Genomic DNA, 21005 nt, shown 5'->3' on the forward strand with positions numbered 1-21005 from the left:
CTTTGCTCAAATCCACAAATCATCTCCCCAATTTATATTGTCTCTGATTTAAAAGATTGTCTTGTTACCATAATCCGTAGGAGATTTTTCAGCCTAGAACCAAGGCAACTTGTCATCTCCACCACTTAAAAGTCACTCTTCCTTTACTGACTTTGAAAATTCCATATTGTCCCTTTACATGTCTCCAATCTGGCCTTTTATTCATCTCTGAGAAGGGTTAAAGTCTCAATCTGTGTCAGGAAATAGTTAAAGCTTGCCCAGGTCTGCCGTGGTCAGGTGCTCTCTGCTGTGGCAGCTGCAAATGTTTCAAAGCCATGCTGGTGGAGGGGAGGCTGATGGATACCTTGTCTTCCACTCCTCCATCTGATGTTGTGAGCTGCTCACAGCCGATCTGTAAGGCCCAGCATAAGGGTGGGGGGTGGATTCCATCCTCCCCTCGGGCTGGGGTGCCAGCAGCCAGGCTCCAAGGCACGGTCCTGCCACAGCCCAGCCCAATCCCTGCCATGGCCCTGGCCCTGCTGCTTCTGCAGCACCCTGGGGGCAGCCAGGGCCTGAGCTGGGGCTCTCAGCCAGCCCACGTGTTACCTGCTTGCCAGACAGGAGAGAAAGAGGGCATCTCCAACCCAGCTTCAGCTTTTATATGGGTATTACCAAACCCATCACCTTCTGTTTTCTGAGTGGTCAGAACTGCATGCCAATCTAAAACCTGCCCCCCTACTCCATAGGTCCTTGTCTTTTCCAGAGAATTCTAAGGTCCTAGCAGGGAGATACTGTTTAAAACCAAGACAATCAGTTGCAGGATTAAATCCAGATCTTTCATTTCCTTGCCTGTGTGCTGGGCTGAGTGATACTCAGGTCAGTGTGTACAGGTTTCTGAGGATGGGCACTGAGGCCCATTCAGATCCCTGAAGAAAGCAATAAAGAAGTTACTGAAGACAAGTTCAAAAGCTTTTCAGGATGACCAGCTTTGTGCTGAAGTAATGAAAATACATAGTGGGAAGGTGCTGTTGTGTTACACAAATCAGCAGCTCCTGAGCTCAGTGTTGTGGAACTTGTCTCAGTCCTGTTCCAGGTGGCAGCAGTACCTGGTCTGGGCATCCTGTGGCTTCTCAGTGAGGGGCTGCAGCTCTTGTACTCTAGGAACAACTGGAGCTGTTCTCACTGTGCAGCACTACTGGAAAGGAGTTTAGGGAAGGATGTTAGCAGCTTTTGCTGAGAGAGTATCTCTTGTGTTTTGTTTTTTTTTTCCTTTCTGTTGCCTGTGCACTGGGATTCCTGGGGCAGTGATTTGTGGCAACAGCAGCATGAAAGGAATGCTGCAGGGTATCACCTTGATTGGAACAGCCTGCAGCTCAAGAATACTTGGATCTCTTACTCCAGATACTCACATTTGGATTGTTAATGAGTAGTGGTGTTTTTCGGCCTCCACAGAAAGCAATTGTAACTGATGGCTTCACTCTAAACCAGGCCAGTTCTGTTCTCGTTATATCCATGTATTCTGAAGCCTTTTCTATTATTTAAGTAAATGCTTTCTGGCATTGGGCTGTTTGCATGAGTATGTCAGCACTGGTCCCATCAGGACGTTCTTGAACAATGTGACAGGCTGGGAAAGTCTCTGAGAAAATGTCACCATGTTCTTGCTCTGCTCTTTAGCTGTGTGAGGGCCTCTGCCTTTGGCCTCTGCAGGGGAGGTACAGCACAAGAAGATTTGGATCTGAATACACTGCTGGGTGTAGGGTGCCATCGATGGCAGCAGAGAATCATTGTGGATTTAAACAGTAAATTCAGATCTGCTTCTGACAAGTGGTTTGTAGGAGGCTCTTTGTGAAGAGATGAGTCTTCTAGCTGTGGACTTAAGGCAATTCATGGTTTTGTCACTTAGGGTTTCTAAGCTGATGACAGCAATTTTCTGAGGAAAAAAGAATTCAGGTGAAAGACCTGTGAATTGCCTTCTCTTCCAGAGAAGTGGATTTTATAGTCATTGTAATGCCGAAGTAAGAAACCTTAGGGGATTACTTAAACCAGCTCTACAGATGAGGTCATTATAAGAACTCCTTGAAAAGCTGATGCAATGGAAGAGGGAATTCAGAGTTTTTTATAGCACATTTTCAAACAGATGCAGACTCAATCCCATCTTCTTAATGAAGCGCTGTGTGGCAAATGACAGGAAGACTTTTTTTTCCTTCCCTGTCACTTGAAAGCTTCGTACTCCAAAGTTCATGGAGTTCTTGGTGGAAGTTAGAGGCAGCCCTGACCTAAACTGTTGTGCTGCCCATGTCAGAACGTTCTGCAGGACAGTGGCAGAAGCTTTAAGGAATGCTATTGCAGTGTGCACTGATCCCCTGCAACAGTTGTCCTGGTTAGGGAAGTGAATAGTTTAGATCACATCATGGGGAGCCGCTGATGGTTAATGTGTCCCAAGTTGTTCCCAATATAGTTACAAGTTTTTAAGCAGTGTTCAGCAGGAAATCAGGGCCTTTTATCCTTGGAGGAGATGGGAGATTTGGCCACAACAAAAATAGGAAGTGTGACGACTAGAAGGAAATACCCATGGTGTAATTTATTCTTGTGTTTGATAGTTCAGCATGAATTAAACTGCTGTCTCTAAGGATGAATGAGCTGCAGCTATACAGTTCTTGGATCCTAATTCCAGTGTTGAACATGATACTATTGATTGTTTTGAGAGAAACAGAGTGATTAAATATGACAGGTGACAGATTTAAGGCAAATTTCACAATAATGGAATACAAATTGGAATACAATGATGTACTTAGTGTGTGGTAATATATCAGGAACACCAATTAAACAACAATCTTGCAGCCTTGCTGTTGTGCTGCTTCATTTGTGCTTAGAAGCTGTTCAACACCTGTGGGTCAGAGAAGTTATGCTTAGATTTCTCCTGATGCTGGAACAAATAACTGGCTAGGAAAAAATAATTAATCATAACCTCTTTGTTCTTGGATGGAAGATGAGGTGGTATCTGTGTCTTGGAACAAACTTTCCAAGTTTATGAACAAGGTACTTCACCTGCCCCTGCTGAACTCTGACTGACCGTCAGCTTTAGCATGCTCTCTAAGTGCACATTTTAAGCTTTTTATCCAAAAATTTGGGGATTCCTTCTCTGTTTAAAGATGCAAACAGGAAGAGAAGCAATAAAAGGCTTTGATAGAGTGACTTGAAGGAGCAGTGCTCTGAAGAGAAAAGGATAAGGGATTTCTTGAAGGATTAATAAGTGGTGGAGCAACACGTGGGCATTGGCAGAGGATCTGTGAAGCAGTTCTTTGAGTTCAGACAAGCAGTGGGAATTGGCAGAATGAGGGGCCAGGGTTTGAAATACAACATCTGACAGGAGAGTGCTCTGATTTTTAATTACTTGCTCTGCAGGACTGTGGTGACCTTGCAAATGCAGCCTTCTATTGTTACAGCCACAGAGCCGTTGAGTTGAAGAACTCCCTTAGCACTCCAATAGCACTTCCTGCAGAATTGGTTGGGTGTAGAGATTAGAAACATTTACATAGGGCTTATATGCAGTGTCATATGGTGCAAGTCTGTTTGGATGCTCCTGTGGCCCTAGGCAGGGTGTTGAGTTTGCAGCAGTCCTGAAGATCAGGTTCACATCCTTTGCCAGCACCTGCATAATTTTTTTCCCCAGACACTTCAGCAGGTCTTTTCTGTTATGCTTCCTTCTAGCATCTGCCAGACTCATTCCCAAACCCACATATCTGGGTCATTCTTGATGCCTACTCATCTCCCAATACTGATATTAGATTGCAGTTGTTTTTCTGGAAGGTGAATTACTATTTTTTTGTTTCTGTCAATGTACCCAATGCTGCAAACAAACAAACTTCACAGAGTGGTTTGTATTGGGTAAGCACAAACAAACTGACACCTGTGTGTCTGGGAGCAGCTACCTCTCAGTCAGTTTGTGAGGGGCTGTTCTGTAGCAACTTTAACACAGCTGGACCTGTGTCCCTGGGGAGGAGAGGAGGGAATGAGAGCTCTCTCACTCCTGTAGAGTCCCAAAAAGCTTTTGACAAGTGTCAGTGGAAGGGCTCCTCTAAGTCAGGATGATCAGCTTCATGAAAATCCCGGCACAATCCCCTGTGGAGCTGCCAAGCTGCTCCCAAAGCAGCCCCTGTGCTGGGCTGCCACAGCCGCCGGTGTCTGCCTCCAAAATGGGAAGGGAATTGATCTGGGTAGGTGTTTGCTTCTCCAGCTACTCTGTGGGTGTGCAATGGATGTGTTGCTTGCATGAGTAGAAGTGTGGAAAATGGGCAGTTCTAGTTTTACAACTAGAACTCTAGTTTTCTAGAGTTCTTTTTCTGGGACAAGACACTTCCAGGATAGTTGTATCCAGACAGGGCTGCACTGTGATGTGCTTTGGATTTGAGTCATTGTCTTACCACCGCGTTATGGCATTGTCTTCACTCCAGAGTGCCACATCTTGTGTTATCCCTTTGCTTCTCTGCAAAAGAGGAAACACCAAGAGAGGTGTGTTGGTCAGTGTTCGAGCAAGAGAGTGGGTTAGAGGTCAGGAGTTAGAGATGATTTCAATGACAGGAAGACTTTGGATGATCTCAGTGATTAATGAAACAGCAGCCTGTGATTTGAGTGTGTTGATGGCTTTCCCAGTTTCACTTTTGACTGGTACTCTTTTTGGTTCCAGGCTGTAACAGCACTTGTGAAAAACTACCCAAAGCACATGATTTCATCAATGCAGCAGATCCTGCCCATCGTCTGGAACACCCTGACAGAAAGTGCTGCTTTATATCCTTGGTAGTGAATGGATTTAACTGGAATTAAATGAGACAAACTTCGTCTGATACCCACGAATGATCTGGCTGCTGGAAAAGCACAGTACATGGAGTGCTCTGCCCTACCAGACAAAACCGGAACTTTCTGTTACTTCTGGAGGCTCTGTTAAGTTTCTTTTAGCTTAAAATGTATGCTGATTGATGCATGTGCCTTGTAGAAATGCCATGAGCTCTGGATTGTTTCTGGTACTTTTTGGTAAAAATTGTCTTCTTAAAAAGATATACTGGTCACAGTGTCAAGACTTCAGAAGCAGGAGAACCAGCAATACCCCATGCTGCAGTAGAACTAATGGCTGACTGCACTTGCTGCAGAAGTTGATTTGCCATTTGAATTTTCAGTCAGTGTTCCACTGCACACCCAGCTGTGTCAGGGTGGTCTGTGGGTGTATTGCCCAGTACTTCAAAACTGACAACTCAGATCTCTCAGTTTGTTTTTTCAGACCCCTGTTACAATACAGTGGAGGATGTCCCTACCCATGGCAGGGGGATTGGAACTACATGGTCTTTAAGATCCCATCCAACCCAAACCATTTTGTGAATCTATAAAAATACAAGGAGCTCTTTGTTGGATTTTTGATGGTATATTTTTTGCTCTCCTGTCCTGACTCCTACTACAGTCCTGCTGGTACCTGAGCTCACAAAATGGGCTTTTGTTTGCAAACAGGGAGAGTCTTGTTCTTCCTTTCCTTGTGTTTGCTCTGGTATTTGTTGGATCTTCAGTTCACCGTCCCCAAAGAAGGCCCCTTCCTTCTTACCCCCAGGTTAGTTTTCTGCCATTTCCAAGGGCAGGCACTTGTGGAGAAGCTTGGTAGGGAGCAGGTGGGATGTGGGAGCATAGGGTGGCTCCTCACCCTTGGGCAGCAGTGAGGTATTGAATTAGATCACTACCTCTGAAAAGAGTGAGTCTGGGGGATTCTGTTCTTGCAAAGTTATCATAAATGAAGTTTTGGGTTACCTTGGTGAGTTAGATCCAAGTTAATCAAATAATATGAAAGATGTGCTGAAGTGATGTGTCTGTGGAAAGTGGTCTTTGAACTTGGGCAATGCACAAAGCCAGGAGCTCCTGGGGTTGTTGTCTCTATGAAGCACAGGACACTATACAAAATCAAAGGGTTTTTAAAGAACAAAACCTTCCCAACTTACCAGGAATTTTAAGACAGGAACAAATTAATTCCAAAATAGATGTTGTTCCTTAGAAAAAAGCGTTTCCTTAACTCCATCCACTTATGTCAGAACAGAAGTAAATTACACAGAAGAAGTGGAGGATCCTGTGGATTCTGATGGTAAGAACTTGCACTTCACTTCTGCTGTTTGAAGAGGAATGGAGTTACCTAAATATTGCTGTGAAAACAGTGACTGAAACACTTTGGGAGATTGTGCTAAAGGTACATTTACCATGTTAGAGTGGTGTCCGTCAATTCTCTGCAAATTATGTGTGATTGTAGTCAACGGAGCCACACAATTTAAGTTTTCTAATGGCTCAAGGAGTGAGTGAGTTCAGCAACAATTTTGAGGTAAAAGTACTGGGACATAAGAAAATCAAATAGGTTTTAGGTTGAGGTTGATAAATTTTAATGAGGGGTATATGGTGGGAAGAGAGCAAAAAGTGATGAGGTCAGAAATCCTCCTGGGGTTGCTGCTGCACTTGCTAGTCCAGGAGAATGAATAACTATCTGCGCAGACAAGCTAACAGTTTGTAATTATTTTCACATCCATTTGTACCTTTTTGTATGTTGACATATTCAGTCATGTTCCTTTTTGTTTTTTCCACTTTGTTCAGGTGAAGTTCTGGGCTTTGAAAATCTAGTGTTCAGCATATTTGAATTTGTTCATGCCTTGTTGGAAAACAACAAATTCAAGAGCACAGTGAAGAAGGCTCTTCCAGACCTGATTTATTATATCCTGCTTTACATGCAGATCACAGAGGAGCAGGTGAGCATGTTTGTGTTGTGTAGGAAACAAAAGAAATGAGAGATTTAAACCAGCAAGTGTCCTGGGAAGAGCTTCAATGCATGGAAGCTGGTGTAATCTAACAGGCTGTTCCATCACTTTGCTGCAGCAGCACTTAGAGGTTCCAAAATGGTGCAAGGTGGACACGAAATGACAATTCACGGAACAGTTTGGGTCAAATGGGACTTTAAAGCCCATCCTGTTCCACCCCTGGCCCTGGGCAAGGACACATTCCACTATCCCAGGTTCCTCCAAGCCCCATCCAGCCTGGCCTTGGACACTTTCAGTGATGGGACATTCACAACTTCTCTGGGCAACATATCCGGTGTCTCAGCACACCCCTTAGTAAGGAATTTCTTCTGTAATCTAAACCTACCATCTGTCAGTTTAAAATTTTTGCCCTGTCCTGAAGCCTTGGTAAAAGGGCTTTATTTTTAAGGCAATTATAAGGTCTTCCTGGAATCTTCTCCAGGCTGAACAACCTCAGCTCTTTCAGGTTTTCTTCCTTCATTCTTCCATGATGCATTGTGCTGTGAAAATGAAGATTATCATGCTGAAAAGAATAAACAGCTCTCTGTGAGAGCAAAGATGTTGTGCTAGTAGGGTGAAATAATTTGTGCTGAAATTCTACATAGCTCCTGGCCTCTCAAGTGTGACAACCATCATCTTTTAGTTTAGGTAGACATGCATAAAAACAAGCATTCTGTTAAAAGATTTATCTGCTTCTCCCATTCCTCATCTAAAAATAAAGCTGTGTACCATTGATTCCAGGTCAGTCATTAGATCTGTCAAACTCTGATCTCAAATGAAGGGCAGAAGAGCAAGATGAGCTAAGAACAAAGAGAGTTTCTTCTTTTCAAAGATTTCTCCAATGGAATAGAAGAAAAATCAGTTGAGGTTGAAGACTTCTTATGGCAGAGAAAAATTCTGAAAGTAGTTTTCCAAAACAGGTTGCAGGGAACAGAAAAGCTGCCTTGTACCCATAGTGTCTGAATTCTCAGCTGCCCTCTCCTTTTTGTCTCTTCCAGATAAAGGTTTGGACTGCAAATCCTCAGCAGTTTGTGGAGGATGAAGATGATGATACATTTTCCTACACAGTGAGAATTGCTGCTCAGGATCTGCTGCTGGTATGAAATATATTCCACATTTAGATACTGAAATAGTAATAACAAGTATCAAACCTACCTTCAGGAAGGACATTTAGAGAAAAGGCCAACTTTTGTCCATACAAATGAGTGCTGTCCTTTCCTTGTGCACAGGCTGTGGCTGCTGATTTCCAGAATGAGAGTGCAACTGCTCTGGCTGCAGCAGCAACGAGGCATTTGCAGGAAGCTGAGCAGGCTAAAAACAGCGGCGCTGAGCACTGGTGAGGGCACGGCACTGGGGCGGGTGGCAAGCTCATCTACAGCACTGGGTGCACCATGGTTTCATCAGATTTCATTTGTGACAATGCTGCTGATGGGCAAAGATGGAATTGAAGAGTGTTGTGGTTTGAAAACAAACCAAGTGAGAGGCTCTAAGTCAGAAATACAATTTAATGCGAAGAAAAGGAAAAAAATAAAATAAGTGCAGCAATACAAAAAGAGAAAACCACTGACAGAGTCAGAATTCACCCTGATGAGGGTGATGGAAGCAGTCCAGACAAGGTGGTCTTCCTGAAGCAGTGATCTCATAGAAAGGTCTGGTAGCTCCAGTCCTCTGGGAATCCAGTGGGTGAGGGCTGCTTGTACTGCTCCAAATCCCGGCTTATATCCAAGTGAGAATGCTTGGCTCCTCCCCGTGGGTGGAGCATCTCACAATGGGATGATGAGTCATAGAGGAGGTCCTTGATGGCCCATTAAAGAGAGATAGCTCCCGGAGGGAGTTACCTATGAGTCATGCACAAGGCATTGATGGGCCATTAACTGAAGATGGTGATAGAATACATCCTAAACTACAACCCAGGACAAGAGCTCTGATTAGAAGAAGCAAAAGAAAGTACAGCAGTTCTTGAGCCAGATAGTGAAATCTTCCTGTGGAGTACTTTGGGCATTCCTAGCACAGGCTATCTGTGCCAAGGCTCCTCCCTTCGGAACTTTATGTTCTTTAAAACATCTCATGGGAAACAATAATTAATTACACAAAATCAGAAGAGAAATTTGCAATACTTCATGTTCACTTAATTGGGATAAAATATCAGGAATATATATATAAATATATATTATTTCTTGACTTGATGTCAAGAGGAGTGGTGTTGTATGCGGATGTATTTTTAGAACTTCGAAGTTGCAGCTTTTAATGTTATTTGGGGATAGAAGAAGAAAACTCCACTGCTAGAGTTACCTGGTTACTGTCCATAGTGATTCTCTCCTGGTTTTATAGTGCATTGGTTCAGTGTTTGTGTTTATTTTGAATGTTAGTGTCAGAGTAGCCCCTCTGATAATGAGCAGCAATGGAATGGCTGCAAAATCAGACAGTAGGTCCCCATCTGCCTCAGTTTGAGAAGTTGTAAAGTAGGTTCTTGGTTTCACAAATAACAAGGAGAAGCGTATTTGCACATAGTTCTATATCATCATAATTAACAAAATGTTAATGCAAAATTAGATTTTTTAAACCTTTAATGTACTGGGTATCCCACTGCTTCTGCACATAAATTATGAAGGCATAGCTACAACACAAGCTTTCATGGAAGAGGTTCTTTTTTATTATGAACAAGTAACAACTATTCCACCAATATTTTAGGAAGTGACTGAAAATGCTGCCCATCCTGGGGAGTTTCCAATCCCCCATCTTGCAGTTTATGAATGTTAATCTCTGAGGGCTTTTTTGAATTCTCTTTTGGGATCAAGGAAATAGTTGTGGTAGCTTAGACCAAAGAGTCACTTGTGACTTCACTTCAGAATATGTATGATGTGATGATGGAGGAAAAGTCTTAAGGCATCTGAACTATTTTGCAGGTGGAAAATACATGAAGCCTGTATGCTGGCCCTGGGCTCAGTCAAGTCTATCATTACAGAAAGTGTGAAGAACGGGAGAATACACTTTGATATGCATGGCTTCCTGACAAATGTGGTCCTGGCAGACCTCAACCTTTCAGGTATGTGGGACCCTGCATCCCTGGGAATAACTGCTGGGTGCCAGGCACTGGGAGTCTCTGAGGAATCAATCAGGTTGATGTGTGCATCAGGTATTGGAAAATGCACTTGTGCACGTTACTCATGTGAAAAAGATCTTGTGAGTTCCCATGTGCTCCCAGTTCAAGTGTAAATATGTGGGACTGTGCTTTCAGCTGGATCTCACTCTTGGCTAGATGCATGAGCCTGTAGGGCCTGGGGAGCTGGGAGGAAAATAGCTGTTCTGATGTCTTGTGTCTGTTCCTGGGAAAGTCACCCGCAGTGGTTAAAGGCCTTCAGAATTCCTGCTGCACCATGTCATCCCATTTGTTTTATGCTGAGGCTGATACATTGTAGCACATGAATTCAAATAATGCTCCTGGCTAAATGGAATTCTGTTACTGGGAACTCAGCAGGATTTTGCTCTCTGTGTTATCTTACATCAATGTGCAAGAAAATGAGAGGAATTGTTGAAAATCAGACCTCAAAAGTCCTTGCAAATTAAAATTTTAGCAGTTAAAGGCAATGTGAGAATCATTGATGAGTCCACATTGAGTTGTCAGTGTAGAAAAAGCTGATTCTTGGGTTCCTTTTTCATCAAAGACACACTTATTTAGCCCGCTACAAAGAAGGGTTTTTTTCTTCTCTTTATATTAATATTGAGTGAAGAACTAGTGTGCAAAGTGCTTGGTGTGCAGTGCATGTAAGAAACCGACCTCATCAATTTACATACATTTACATTCATTTACATGCCTGGCATTGGGTTGTAAATGAGCTGCTGCTATCAAGAAGGGATCCTGGAGTCAGTGTGTTGATGGCTCTCTAAGGATATCGAGTTAATGGTCAGTAATGGTACAGACAAAGAAATGTTGTGTTTTATGATACTAACTTAAAAAACAAAGCTCTTCTCTTGCTGTACGTCTTGCACAGAGTGTTTTATGTCCTCATCTTAAAATTAGTACCTGCAGGAGCATAAATAATGGCAGTAAAGATGCTGAGGAACAGAGAGCATCATCACTTTGAGGCCAGCCTAGATAGCTATAAGGAGATTCATAGTCTGAAAAGGCAGCAGGATTAAATGTGGTAAAGATATATCATACCTTGATGAGTGCAAGCAGGTGAGTGGATAATGAATGTCCACTGCTTCTGTGGTGCTGGTGAACCACAGAATTCTGTTCTGTAACTGCAGGGTGATGGCTGCAAACTGGTAATGTGATCTGGGTATGAGATCTGTTCTTCTGATTCTTTTCCCTAAGATGCTGCTGTTTTCATCATTTGGGACAGAATATTGAGCTGGATAAATGGGAATAAGTGGAAAAGCCTCTGTTCTCTTCCTTTGCTTTTGTTCAGTGATGAACAAATTCAAGGGTAAATAGTTGAAGGGAGGAGGTTTTTTAATAAATGAGACATTACTCTTTGAAATTACTAAGAAAATTAACTGGATTCTGCCCACGAACAAAAATCCTTTATATGCCAGCACACTTGTCTTGTGTGTCACATTTCAGTGTTTTTCTATTGGGCTGACAAGATTTTAAATAATGGATGGAAGCAGCTGTGATTTTAAACTCATTAAGCTTATTCTGAAAGCACTGAGTTTTTTTTGTTTTGCTGCAGTATCTCCTTTCCTCCTGGGCCGGGCCCTGTGGGCCGCCAGCCGTTTCACCGTGGCCATGTCTCCGGAGCTCATCCAGCAGTTCCTGCAGGCCACTGTCAGTGGATTGCACGAAACTCAGCCCCCCTCTGTCCGGATCTCTGCAGTCAGAGCCATCTGGGGGTAAGCAAACCCCGAGCTATTCCACAGCCACAGCACAGGGGTATAAATCACACTGATAAACAGGTCTGTTAAAATAGCATTTCCGTTTGGCCTGTGGGAGGTTTTGCTTGGAATGAAATAGACGTCAGCTTAAAAAGTGTAAGCAAACAGGTTCAAAATAGAATAACTATAATGAGGAGTATGGAGTTGAGATTCAAGGTTGGCTACAGTAAAGTGTTATGATGGATATGGTCGCTGGAAGGGACAAAGGTGAAACCCAGATTATTCCTGTGTGGTCATAAAGGTGACTGACATCATACAGGCCTATGGACCCAGTCACAGCAATAAGGACGTTTTGGGGCTTGATTTTCTTACCCCGTTTTTGTCAGAAGGAAGCTCTGCTGTACTCATTCTAAAGTAAAAAATGAACATTAGTGTAAAATCAAAAGAAGTCACAAAAATCTGCTAAAACCTAAATGTTCACCACTTCCAAACAACACTTTGTCTCTTATTTGCACTGAAATGTTAACGAATAAATAAAGTCAGATTTATGACCTAGTTATTCCTGATATTGCTTTATGACTCCCAGCTCACTTGTAGAACATGGTAACGAAACACTTTGTAAGCAGTGCCTGTCCTAGACTTTTTTCCTTTTGTCCATCATCAATGGGCAGTTCTTAGGAGAGATCTGTCACTGAGGGGCAGTAGAAGCTAACATCACTTGGCTCAACTCTGCTTTTGTGGAATGCAGAGAGAAGATTTCTGTGAGAGCTTTCCTCCTCTTTCCTGCTGAGCTGCTGGGAGGTCAAGCAATAGTAGACTGAAGGAGAGAAGTCCTAGAGGAGTGAACTTAAGGATTAAGAATGGACAGGATAGAACAACTCCTTACGTATTATCTGGAATGCAATATATTTAAATTACTTCTATATATTAAGAATTATTTTTGTATCAAATTTCTCATCTAGCTACTGTGACCAGCTGAAGATCTCCGAGAGCACCCACGTGTTGCAGCCTTTCCTTCCCAGCATTCTGGATGGCCTGATCCACTTGGCAACACAGTTCAGCTCCGAGGTGCTGAACCTGGTGATGGAGACACTGTGCATTGTGTGCACGGTGGACCCAGTGTTTACAGCCAGCATGGAGAACAAGATCTGCCCCTTCACCATTGCAATATTCCTCAAGTACAGTAACGGTATGCATTCCACTTACATTCCCAAAGCACAGTTGGCTTTGCTGTTGAATCCTGCTGCTGAAAACTTAATCAATGGCCATTGAATGAACATTGATTCCTGTGGTAAAGGTAGAGGGGACACTTGCTGCTTTGCCCAGCCAAAATAGTGGTGACAAAGATTGAGATGTGTGTGTGCGTTTTAGTAAATGGTGCTTTCTCTCTCCAGATCCTGTTGTTGCTTCTCTTGCCCAGGATATTTTTAAGGAGCTAGCTCAGATAGAAACCTGCCAGGGTCCAATGCAGATGAGGCTGATCCCAACCCTTGTCAGCATCATGCAGGCCCCAGCTGACAAGATCCCAGCGGGGCTGTGTGCAGTAAGTGCTTCAGTGGGGCATGGCCTGGGCTGGAGGTGGTCCCTGTTCTGTAACCCCCGGGGGGCTCTTCTGCAAAGGGCAGAAAGGCTGCTGTGAACATGCTTTAGAGCAATGGCTTCAGTCACTGGGGGAGGTTTCTCTGTTGAGAAGAGGCAAACTGCAGGTGCAAGAAGATGCTTCCAAAAGCTTGCTTTAAAATGCTTCCCTGGCCTTCTTCCAGCCTTCACAGTATCAACCATCTCCAGTCATTTTGCTGTGACATTGCCATCTTTCAGCAGGAATAGTCTTATCTCTCAGCAGACTACACAGATTTTCCTTGCACTTCTTCCTAAGGCCTTTTCTGATTTATGCATCATATATGTATGAATTGGAGATAAATGATACAGATGCCCTAATAAAAGATGAGGCATTGACTGTGTAGAATGGAATTAAACCCATAAACATCTATATCAATATGCATATAATCTGTTAATTGGGAGGACTGTAACAATTGCGTATGGCTAATTAAAATAAATTTAAATCAATATAACCAAAATGGAACAACTCAGCTAGAACAGTTCTCTGGCTGTTCTAATTAGCATGCATCTGTTTGCCACATTTGAATGGTGACACTACTCTTAATGTGGGAACTGTCTTGGGAGCTTCTACAGCTCGCACCAGTGATGCTTGGGTGTATGACTCCAGAGTCCTTGCATTTAAAAATTATTCTAGACTCTGAGTTCAGGGTGTGGTTGCAGCAGTGGCCACATCTCTGCAGGTCACCCCTTTGATGTTTGCAGCAGGGGTGGGTAGTGCTGACTCAAGTTCTGTGGTTGCTGCTGTGACAGTTTGTGCTTTCCTTTCAGACTTCTATTGATATATTGACCACAGTTGTGAGGAATACAAAACCCCCTCTGTCCCAGCTCCTCATCTGCCAGGCATTCCCTGCAGTGGCACAGTGCAGCTTGAACACAGATGACAATGCTACTATGCAGGTACTCCTGTGGGGAGGGGGAGGCATGTGGCACTGTGGGGAGGGGGAGGATTGCAGGGCCATACCAGTCCAAGGGAGTCAACAGAGCCTTTGAGGAAACCCAAGCTGTGCTTGCCAGTTGTATCAGCAGCCTCCCAGAGCCTCTGCCACCTCCAGTTTGTACCTTGGAAGTACTGTTGTTCTGCTGTGACTTTTCCTGATCATTCCTGAATGTGGAGACCTACAGTAAGAAAGGCAGCAGCCTGGAAGTTTTTTCTATTTTTGTGTAGTAGAGCATGTTAAAAAACCAACCAACCAACCAAAGCCCAACAACACAAAAAAAAAAAAAACAAACCCACAAAAAAAAAAAAAACAAAAAAAAAAAAAACCAACCAAAATCCCAAACAACCAAGCAAACCTGTAATGTTTTTCTGCCCCATCATATGCCAGCTCCCAGAAGGCATATGAATGAATAACAAGGGTGGTTTCATTCTTTATGTAAGGAGTTCCATAGTGGCAGCTACTCTTTGCCACGTGAATACAGATGATGGGAATGTGGTCTTTGCCTAAACAACAGGCCAGTAAGAATAGGCTGGAGACTGTCAGCAGGGAGAGGTTGTAGATCTGCACATTGGTTGCTTTGCTGGGTCTTTGTGCTAAGAATTGAAAATCACTGCAGCTTAGCTGCTGAGCTATGTTTTGTTCATTTTGCACTTCTGTCTTCATGTCTCACTTGTTAAAAACTCTATGAATTTTTTTACGTACCAAGATCGGGCAGTGAGGAGTAGTGTATTTGATAATGAGCTGGGGTCTGTAGAACTTGCTTGTAAATCTTTGACAGCTGCCACCAGTTTTCCCCTTGCTTCCATCTTGGTTGAGGGTGGTTTTGGGATGGTGAAGGGGACGTCTGCCCGTGCCTGCCCGTTCCCTTACCCCCTGCTTGTCTCTGTAGAACGGCGGCGAGTGCCTGCGCGCGTACGTGTCGGTGGCGCTGGAGCAGATCGCGCAATGGCACGATGACCAGGGCCACAACGGGCTCTGGTACGTCATGCAGGTGGTGAGCCAGCTCCTAGACCCACGGACCTCGGAGTTCACCGCTGCCTTTGTGGGCAGGCTGGTCTCCACTTTAATTTCAAAAGCTGGGAGTGAGCTGGGAGAGAATCTGGACCAGATCTTGAGAGCCATCCTGAGTAAAATGCAACAAGCAGAGACGCTCAGTGTGATGCAGGTGAGCAGGCTTGGCACCCAGAAGACTGAGGAGAAGCACCAGGAGAAAAACTGTCATCATTTTCTTTAATTTTGTGCCCGTTTATTTATGGTGTGTGCAATAGGAGGGTCTTGTGTATCCTCTTGAAGTATTCTCAAAAATGCCTACTCTGATCAGAGAATCATGGAATCTCCTGAGTTGGAAGGGACCCAAAAGAATCACTGAGTCCCGCTCCTGGCCCTGCACAGGACACCCCAACAATCCCACTCTGTCCTAACACTCCTTGAGCTCTGGTTGCCTGGGGGTGTGCCCATTCTCTGGGGAGCCTGTTCAGTGCCCCAGCACCCTCTGGGAGAAGAACCTTTTCCTAACACCCAACCTAACCCTCCTCTGACACAGCTCTATGCTGTTCCTCAGGTCTGAAATTTTTTGTCAGGTTACAGGGTAAGCAAGATTCTCCTGGATAAGCTAATTCACCTTCAGCAGTCCCTCATGCGCTTATACTTGCAACCCTTCTTTGGAGGGACTGGCGTTGCTTCAGTAGGAATGTTATGGCAAAGGCAGCATGTCTTTTTGAGTGGATTTGTTCTGTATTCCAAGGATAAATGCCTGGGACTTGAGACAAGATGAGCTTTTGGTGGATGGGAGGCATAATTGCCCTGAGTGAGGTGAGAGACCAGACCAAAAGCATCACCATCTCTTCTAGCCTTGACCTACTTGTAGTGACACAGTTTTCTGGAGTGATCTTTTCCCAGCGGTCTTCATTCTCTCTTCTGTCTTTTTTGGTCATGCCCTCAATCTAAAACAGCTCGTGCTGACTGCCCTGGTTCCTCAGGAGCAGCTGGGGGAAGACATTTTGCTGGCACTGCTGGGCAAGATCCCATATCTGCCCCCAGTGCAGCACTCAGCTGAGCTTCACTTTTCTCTAACTATTTTATCTTATTTCTCTGATTTTTGAATGTGCATTTTTCAAGCCAGCATATGGTGCCACAATGGCCATTTCAATGTCAGCAGATCTCACCTGCTTTAAGATTTTTTACCCCTGGATATGCTGATAATTGTTGACTGTTTGGAATGGTTCTCACTTTGCTTGTATTTAAAAGATTTGCTTGGATTTAAAAGATGCAGAAGTTTAAATCTGAAGCAATCCCATGCAGCCCTTGTAGGCAAGCATTTTGCAATGCTGGATCCCTGTGTTAGCCTTAAAGATGGGCCTCTGGAGATGGGCAGCTATTCCCTGAGGAAGGTTACAGAGATGCCCTCAGACTGGGAGACTGACATTTAAACATACACATCGAATCAGTTCTGCCCCTGGTCTTTAGGAGTCAGACTGTAAAACTGCACGTTGTAACAAAACCTTTTCACAAGTTGCAGTTATTTAGTTATTTCCCTAAAATCATGTTCGAAATGCATTCAGAATTGGGAAGGTGCTGCTGAGTGATGATGTGATGGTGTTTATTGCCTGCATTTGTAGCACAGTGTTTTGCAGCTAGTTGTACTTTCCCTTCCTCCTGGGGTTGGTAAGCACAGCCTTCACTCCTGCAGGGAGCTTCAGCCTCCTTCAGCAAGCACAGCTTCACTCCAGCTCCTTAAATATTTGATAAAATATTTCCAGCTGTTAAATTATGTACGGCTAACATTGCCTTTCTCCCGCAGTCCCTGATCATGGTGTTTGCTCATTTGGTTCACTCACAACTGGAACCACTCCTGGAATTCCTGTGTAGCCTGCCTGGTCCCACTGGCAAGCCTGCCTTGGAGTTTGTGATGGCCGAGTGGATGAGCCGGCAGCACCTCTTCTACGGGCAGTATGAAGGCAAAGTCAGGTGGGAGCCACAGATACTCCCATGTTAGCTGCCCTCATCCCATTGCCATTGAGTGCTGGGTGTGGGGAAGGGGATCCAGCTCACATGGGAGCAGTGTATGGGCAGAATTGCTGCTCCCTGTGCTGTCAGTTCTGCTCAGGAGAGCTGTGGTAAATGGAGCAAGCTCTGGTCTTCCTCATCAGTGCTCCTGCTGCCTTGTGCTCCTGTGCTGGAACAGAGACACGAGGGGGAGGTGGGTGTCGTGCAATTACGGGGCTGCTTTTGGGATGGAACGTCTGTGAATGTGATGAGAAGAGCTTCCACATATGGAGTTGCCTTTATAGACTACTATAGAGTTCTGGGTGTGGTAGAGGGTTTCCTAAGAGAATCTGGTGATTTCTTGTTGATTTATTGATTTATTAAAAGTCAATCAAGAAATCAATTGCAACAGTGCACTCTCTCTTTTGCTGTAGGAGCATGTTTGTGTTCTGGTGGAGGCTGAGTGCTGTATTCCAAAGCATAGGATGCTTTGTGTTCATTTAAATTTTGTCACAGCTGCTGTATTAGATTTTTCTGGAATTGTGAAGCCTCACAGACAACTCTTAGGGGTCTCACCAGCTGTTAACTCACTTAGTATGTGTTGTTATGTCATTGCTATGGGCAGCCTGTGAAATAAATAATGAGGAAAAGCAGCTTCAAAATGGAAGTTAGTGAATAATCTTGAAGCACAAGCAGCAGATTTGGGGATCCAGTGCTCTTTTTCATCACACTTTGTTGGTTTCATCCCTAAGCCTGGCGGTTTATCCCCATTTTGACAGTGCAGGCCTGTCTGCAGGATCTCGAGGCTTATGGCACAGGGAAAAGCTAAGGCTGACCAGGAGAACAAGATTAAAGGTGATTGTTTAGGGCTGTTTGGTACAGGTGATGTAGCAGGGCTCCACACTGTATTAAATACTTGGATTTGGTTGGTTGTGGTGATGTTTACCATGCATTAGGAAATGCTTGGTGTTTCTGTGTCCTGAGGAAAAGCAGGGCCTGCTCTGAGGAGCCTCTTGTTCAGGGTTAGTAGAAGGACCCTGAAGGCAGCTGACACCTCCTGTGTGCACAGTCCCCATCCATTGGGGGCAAGATGAAGAAGTGGCTGTTGGGTCTTGATGAAATGATGGGAAAACTTTGGGCAGCTTGGGGTGGCAGGAAAACTTGGGCCCAAACCAGGAGTCAGAGCCACAGTGTGGGGGAGAGAGAGGGTGAAAAATGAAAGCACAGAAAGAGTTCAGTTCCACAGAACTCCAAAACTACAGTCTGAGATTCATGGAGTCAGGAGAGAGCGGGGGTTTAGGGGTAGCATAGATTGTCAGCCTTGACCTTAGTCAGCATAATCCTCAATATGCTTGAAAACAGCATGGAACTGGAGAAGGTTTGAAGTGTGGAGTAGAAATGTGAGCATCAGAAATGGAAAGAGGATGTAAAGGAGAGGATCAAGGTGGAAGATCTGAGTGTAGCAGAGCCATGAAGGACCAGAAGTGAAAATGAGCACTGAGACTGGAGAAAGGGGGCAGATCATCTCTGCAGATCAGCCAAATTACCGCTTTCTTGCCACTGCTTTCCTCTTAATTCCATCTTCATGTGCATGTGGCGCTGCAGGGGACATGTTTAACCTGGTGGCCCTTCTGACCTGGAGAAACCTTTAATGTATGTATGGATGATGTCTGTACTGTTGGTGGTGCTAAATCCAAAGCTTGACCAGTTCCCAGCTTGCTGTGCAGGTCAGGAGCTGAGTCCAGCTTCGGATGCTGACATAAAGCAGGAGACATGGGAAAATTCTGTCATACTTGTTCTTGGCAAAGATGTAGAAGAAAGGGCATCTGGGTGTCTGCTGTGGGACGTCTTCCCTGTTAGAAAAGGGCTATGAAAGCCAGACAGTTCGGGGAAATTCCAGTCTCTAATTTTCCTATTCTCTGCTCCCAGCTCTGTAGCACTGTGCAAACTCCTGCAGTATGGCATCAACACAGATGACAAGAGACTTCAGGACATTAGGGTGAAGGGAGAAGAAATATTTAATATGGATGAGGGAATTCGGACACGATCCAAGTCGGCCAAAAGTAAGTAATTACTTTGCTGGGTTTAACAGGGTTTTTTACTATAAGTAGGTGCTATGAAAGGCCTTAAACAGGTCTGGCAGATCACACAGAGCTGTGGGAGAAAGTTCCTGCAGAAGGTGTGTGTTGGTTTTTACAGCTAATTCATGCATTGTGGACTTAATATATCTGTTTACCTGTATCTATTTACCTTATTTCTGCCAAAGACTGGTTTGGAGGATTCCTCATGTCTGATTTAATATACCTGGATGGGGTGATTATGGGATGGGGAGTTCTTCACTGCTTTTTGCATCATGAGACAGAATTGATATTTCTGAATGCCTGGTAGCTTTTCTGAGAGGAAAGTGTCTTTAGTGCATACAGACATTTAAAACAAAGGGGTGTCTTTTTCAATGAGACACTTTCACAAAGAGCAATGATTCAACAAGTTAGAGATTTATTTTAAGGAAAGCTTGACCAGTCTCCTGCATAAGACTTGTCTTATGTTTAATAGGTTGAACCCAAAGTTTTTGACTGGAGGTTGCTGTTGAGATTAATATTTTAAATCAGAGAGAGCAGAGACCTGGGCAATTTTTCCTGAGGACTGAGCTCCTGGGAGAGAGCACTTGGGGGCTGCTGTCCTCAGCTGACAGTCAAACCTTGGTTGTGCCACTTGCTGTGCTAGAGCTCACGTGTGACTGGTGGTGGTTGGGATGTGGAGGCTGGACAGATCCAAACTGGGAGCCTGTTCAGTCAGTGCTCCTTGAGCCTTCAGCTGCCATGAGCTTGGGATCTGCAGTGAAGGACTAAGGTGACAGCTAAGGAGATGAATAGGGGCAAGCACTAGGGATTTTAAGAGGTGAGTAGTGGTCACAAATTACTTGCTATATGATTGTTCTTGGCCTAAAAAACCCAAACCAATGAAGGTCAGACAGAAAAATGGCAACTGCCAGCATTTGAGTTAAACAAAGATTAATACTAGCATCAGTAAGAGCTAAAACTAATGCTTCCAGATTCTTTATTTGATACTTTAATTTAGTAATTAAGGGCAAATACACTGTCTAGCTGTCCCTGTGGAATTAAGCCCTGCAGGAACACTAGTAAAGAAAAGTTGGAGCTTACAGTGCCTCAGGAGGGGCAGAGCCATGCCTGCACTGCTCATTTACATGAAAGCATTTGTGGATGTGCAAATGGACTTCAGGAAAGAAGGGTGACTCCAGATTACTCCATTAAGCAGCCTGCAGGAGTAGAGTCACTCATTCATTCAGCTGTGAAGATTTTCCCCCGCCTCCTCTTCATTTGGAATATGCAAGCTTGAAATTGCATTGAGATCTTTGGAAATGTAGCTCTGAGGGTATATGGAAAGAAGCTTTGGGGAGTTTATGTCAGTTGTTTTTCTCTCTCAACCTTACTAACAAAAAAAACCCACCTCAATAAAAAAGGGCCAGTTTTATAACTTTTAATTAAAAGCAACATGAATATATGTATTTTTCCTCTTACAGATCCTGAGCGCTGGACAAACATTCCTTTGTTAGTAAAAATCTTAAAATTAATAATAAATGAACTCTCTAATGCCATGGAAGCAAATGCATCTAGACAGACAACTGCAGATTGGAGCCAAGGTAAAATATTGGGTTTCCTTTTTCTCTTTGCATGGCTTAAATCTACTTAATCTTCTCTTGAAAAGTATTTAAGATACAATAACTTTGTGACAGTAAATCATGTACCTGTAAATGTAAAGTCTTGAATAGTGATCCAGAGGATAAGCTCATAGAATCACAGAATCCCAGGCTGGTTTGGGTTGGAAAGGA

General features: G+C 44.0%; 1 protein-coding gene across 1 annotated transcript in view; it reads left to right on the forward strand.

Moving 5' to 3' along the window:
* Positions 1 to 21005, forward strand: part of IPO9 (importin 9) — a 40096-nt gene that overhangs the window by 16006 nt on the left and 3085 nt on the right. The window contains exons 8-21 of the mRNA XM_066335872.1: positions 4667 to 4767; positions 6039 to 6097; positions 6595 to 6746; positions 7793 to 7891; positions 8024 to 8130; positions 9701 to 9840; positions 11471 to 11630; positions 12575 to 12801; positions 13007 to 13155; positions 14001 to 14129; positions 15060 to 15335; positions 16971 to 17137; positions 19085 to 19218; positions 20697 to 20816. Coding sequence (XP_066191969.1) covers positions 4667 to 4767; positions 6039 to 6097; positions 6595 to 6746; positions 7793 to 7891; positions 8024 to 8130; positions 9701 to 9840; positions 11471 to 11630; positions 12575 to 12801; positions 13007 to 13155; positions 14001 to 14129; positions 15060 to 15335; positions 16971 to 17137; positions 19085 to 19218; positions 20697 to 20816 — 2020 coding nt within the window. The remainder of the gene's footprint in view (positions 1 to 4666; positions 4768 to 6038; positions 6098 to 6594; positions 6747 to 7792; positions 7892 to 8023; positions 8131 to 9700; positions 9841 to 11470; positions 11631 to 12574; positions 12802 to 13006; positions 13156 to 14000; positions 14130 to 15059; positions 15336 to 16970; positions 17138 to 19084; positions 19219 to 20696; positions 20817 to 21005) is intronic.

Source organism: Sylvia atricapilla, chromosome 25, assembly GCF_009819655.1.
Source record: "Sylvia atricapilla isolate bSylAtr1 chromosome 25, bSylAtr1.pri, whole genome shotgun sequence".
NCBI classification, from domain to species: domain Eukaryota; kingdom Metazoa; phylum Chordata; class Aves; order Passeriformes; family Sylviidae; genus Sylvia; species Sylvia atricapilla.